This window comes from Salmo salar, chromosome 04, assembly GCF_965601325.2.
Source record: "Salmo salar chromosome 04, fSalSal1, whole genome shotgun sequence".
In the NCBI taxonomy this organism is placed as follows: domain Eukaryota; kingdom Metazoa; phylum Chordata; class Actinopteri; order Salmoniformes; family Salmonidae; genus Salmo; species Salmo salar.
This window is the reverse complement of record NC_138294.1, coordinates 31,247,388-31,250,437: the sequence shown is the minus strand read 5'-3', so window position 1 is coordinate 31,250,437 and position 3,050 is coordinate 31,247,388. Positions and strand designations below refer to the sequence as shown.

Sequence of the window (3,050 nt, the reverse complement as noted above, 5' to 3'; positions counted from 1 at the left end):
ACAACAGGGCATGAAGTGTCAACCCCCCACTAGCTCCCGCCTCCCCCTCTCTGTGGGTGAGAGAGGGTCTGGTTGAAATCATCCATTTCCAAGCTAATCTGACCTATTTGGATCCTCACAGGACAGTCATGACAGTAGTTTGGTAAATAGTGGAGAACATAACAGAGACTCTAGAGGGAAGATAAAGGCAGGACAAACCTACATGAAAACATTCAACCACAAGTTTAAACATGCCCATGAGATCAGCAGGTTTGGGCAGTCGGTTACAATCATTTTGAAAATAAATGGTAAAAGCGTTTCAGGGAGTGGATGTGGTGCCATGATTTAAATCATTTGCTTGTTTACATGCTACTAATCCCGGTTTTCAGACAAAATGTTCTGACCAAATAACAACAATAATATTGCATTTTTATCAAACACATTTCTTGCAAAGTAAGGTACAGCACTATGAAAAATACACATTTAAAATGACAGTAAAGACATACACACAGCATGTAACATTGACATAGTGGTATGGTTGCCTACCTATAGCACCATGCTAACGTGAAACATGTAGGACCAATGCTGTTATTGGTCTGGTCCCTCACCGGAGACCAATCCGGAATGGCTAAACCTACCAGGGGCCCAAGCCCCCTCCGGCGTAGCTCTCAGGGTCATTGAGACACACAAGCCTCTTAACCACGCCAAGGTCACAGCTTTGAGAGAGGAGTGATTGAATCTAGTCCTGTCTGAACAGAAGGTAAGATTCTGACATCTGAGTATAAAACAGACTCTTCTGGTGAACAGACTCCTCCGGTGACAGATACCAGTATATACCCAACCTGTAATGCCAGCACAAACAAATAGAAACAGAAGCCTGCAATTCAATGAGATTTGCATATTGTGCTTGTTCTTGTGTATTCTGTATTTTCACATTGGCTGGTATGTTATACAAGCCAACAACAAGTGACCACTTCCATCCTAAATGTGTATGTGTGTGTGTGTTCACAGATACAGAAGTTGCATAGAAAACCAAGTAGCATAATATGCATGCACATATATAGACAGTACATACACACATCCATACACATAGACCTTACCAATGTATGAAATTTCACTTCAGCATAATGTTGGTCTTCTTCTCTTTGCTTGCCGGCTGCATTGAAATAAAGGGAAAAGGCACAATATTACACGATTACTTATGTTCTGTGTTTGTTGCCTTCAGGGTGCTCTGTATGATGTGAACTGTAACACTGATTGTACTTACCTCCACATTTTCTTATTTTAATTGCCCAGAATATACCACCACGTATTATCCCAACTGCTAACAATGTGACCAGTACGATTGCGACAGGATTGGGACCAGACTCTGTTAAAATAAATACAATATGATAATATGCATGTTGAGGGATTTTGTAAAAACTGCCTTCAGGTTTTACTATTAAAAATAAAATAGGTTATTTTTCCCCTTACTATGCTACAAAATAAGTTGTTAGTGAGGAAACAAAGAGCAGACACTGTCTGGGAGTCGGCTCTGTCCAATGAAATCTCTGGTGAGGTCGTTATAAACAGAGCCTGTTATTTACTGGTCTGTCACTACGGTCCCTCACTGATCCACAAAACAGAAAAACAATACTATATGCAGTGTTGACATACCTGTGAGGGCAGAGCGTGTGGACAATTGAGGGCAGAGAATTTCAATGTTGAGTGGAGTTGGTTTTGAGTCAGCAGGGTTGGAAGCCTCACAGCTGTAGGTGTCAACATTTCTTTTGTTTAACTCCAGAGGGAGAGAGAGATTGGCGAGAAGATCAGGGCTGCTGGTCTGGTTGAATATCTCTTCTCCTCTGTACCAGGACAAGATCACCTCTCTCCCGTACTTCACAGTGCACACCAATGAACAGCTCACTTTTTCAAATGGACTGTCCACTGAGTGACTGATGTGAGGAGCAGACACTGAGGCTGGGATAGCAGAATGATTAAGCAGTGACTCAATGACAAACAGAGATTTAAAATAAAGTGTGTGTAAAGTAAGAAATAAGATGTCATAAATGAGATGTAAACATATATGAAGAAGTGGGCTATTTCTTTTTCAAATATGTGGCAGACTCAGGCGGCAGACTCACAGTAAAGTTTACAGTGTAAATGTTGTGAATTGCTTGGGATTTTTGAGACCAGCCATGGTACATGTTATAGTTTAAAAACAAGTAACTAAATACAAAGGTCTTTCTTGATCTTAATTTAAAACAACTCTGGGAGATAGGTAACAGAGTAAATGGGAGAATGGAAAAAAGGGAAGTAAAAAATTAAGCCATACACACACCATAGACAGTTAGATTTGCAATCTTCGATGTAGTCCCTGTATTGATGATAACTATTTTATAATGTCCAGAGTCGTTGATGGTGAGGTTTGTGATGGTGAGAGATCCAGTCTGAGTATCCAGCTTCAGTCTGTCTTTGAACTTCCTACTGTAGTCCGTTTTAATCACACCAGCATTCAGCAGAGCTATGTTATCAAATGAATCTGAATGACTCAAAGTGAAAGACCATGATATAACTATGCCACTAGGTAGTTCAGTAAGTCCAGTCGGTAAAGTTACTTTCATTCCCTCTTTTCCCGTCACATTTACAGCATCAATCAGATCTGAAAGGAAGAAAGAAAACATAGTCTAAGGGCAGTAGCTACATCAATACAAGACATTAACAGGACTAAATCCTGTAGGTGATCCCGGATCCAAGCCAAGCACATGATAGACTGCATGCAGTGACCAACGTACATTTTTGTTTTATTGTCTTTGTATTATTATTAATATTATTTTATAATCCATTGAGTTGTAGTTATGACTACTAGGTGCAGCCTAGTTCACATGTCTAACTTGTGAACACTAAATAAGACTATTTTACCTTTATTTAACCCAGAGCTGCCAACTCCCAAGCATTGGCCATGAGACACACGCATTTCACCCTTTTCTTACACATTCACGGCACACCTCATACAGGACTGCCAACTTTTGAAAAAAGCGTGGAGTGATGTTTGCTATGTGAATTTCATTGCCCCCAGTACAATCCCTAGA

The 3,050-nt window shown here is 40.3% G+C and overlaps 1 protein-coding gene across 1 annotated transcript; it reads right to left on the bottom strand.

Moving 5' to 3' along the window:
- Positions 1–549: 549 nt before the first annotated feature.
- On the bottom strand, positions 550–2,610 carry LOC106602780 (cell adhesion molecule CEACAM1-like). The gene is made up of 5 exons (XM_045717634.2): positions 2,300–2,610; positions 1,636–1,938; positions 1,247–1,348; positions 1,080–1,135; positions 550–821 (listed from the first exon to the last, which is right to left on the bottom strand). The coding sequence occupies exons 1-5, from the start codon at positions 2,580–2,582 to the stop codon at positions 690–692; spliced, it is 876 nt and encodes a 291-aa protein (XP_045573590.2). The 5' UTR covers positions 2,583–2,610; the 3' UTR covers positions 550–689.
- Positions 2,611–3,050: the final 440 nt, after the last annotated feature.

Excerpts from the sequence above, each read along its gene's own strand:
- LOC106602780 (XM_045717634.2), bottom strand. The coding sequence starts at position 2,582 with ATGAAAGTAACTTTACCGACTGGACTTACTGAACTACCTAGTGGCATA. Across the intron at positions 1,349-1,635 it reads CACACGCTCTGCCCTCACAG|AGTCTGGTCCCAATCCTGTC; the intron begins GTATGTCAACAC and ends TTATTTTAACAG. Across the intron at positions 1,136-1,246 it reads TAAAATAAGAAAATGTGGAG|CCGGCAAGCAAAGAGAAGAA; the intron begins GTAAGTACAATC and ends ATTTCAATGCAG.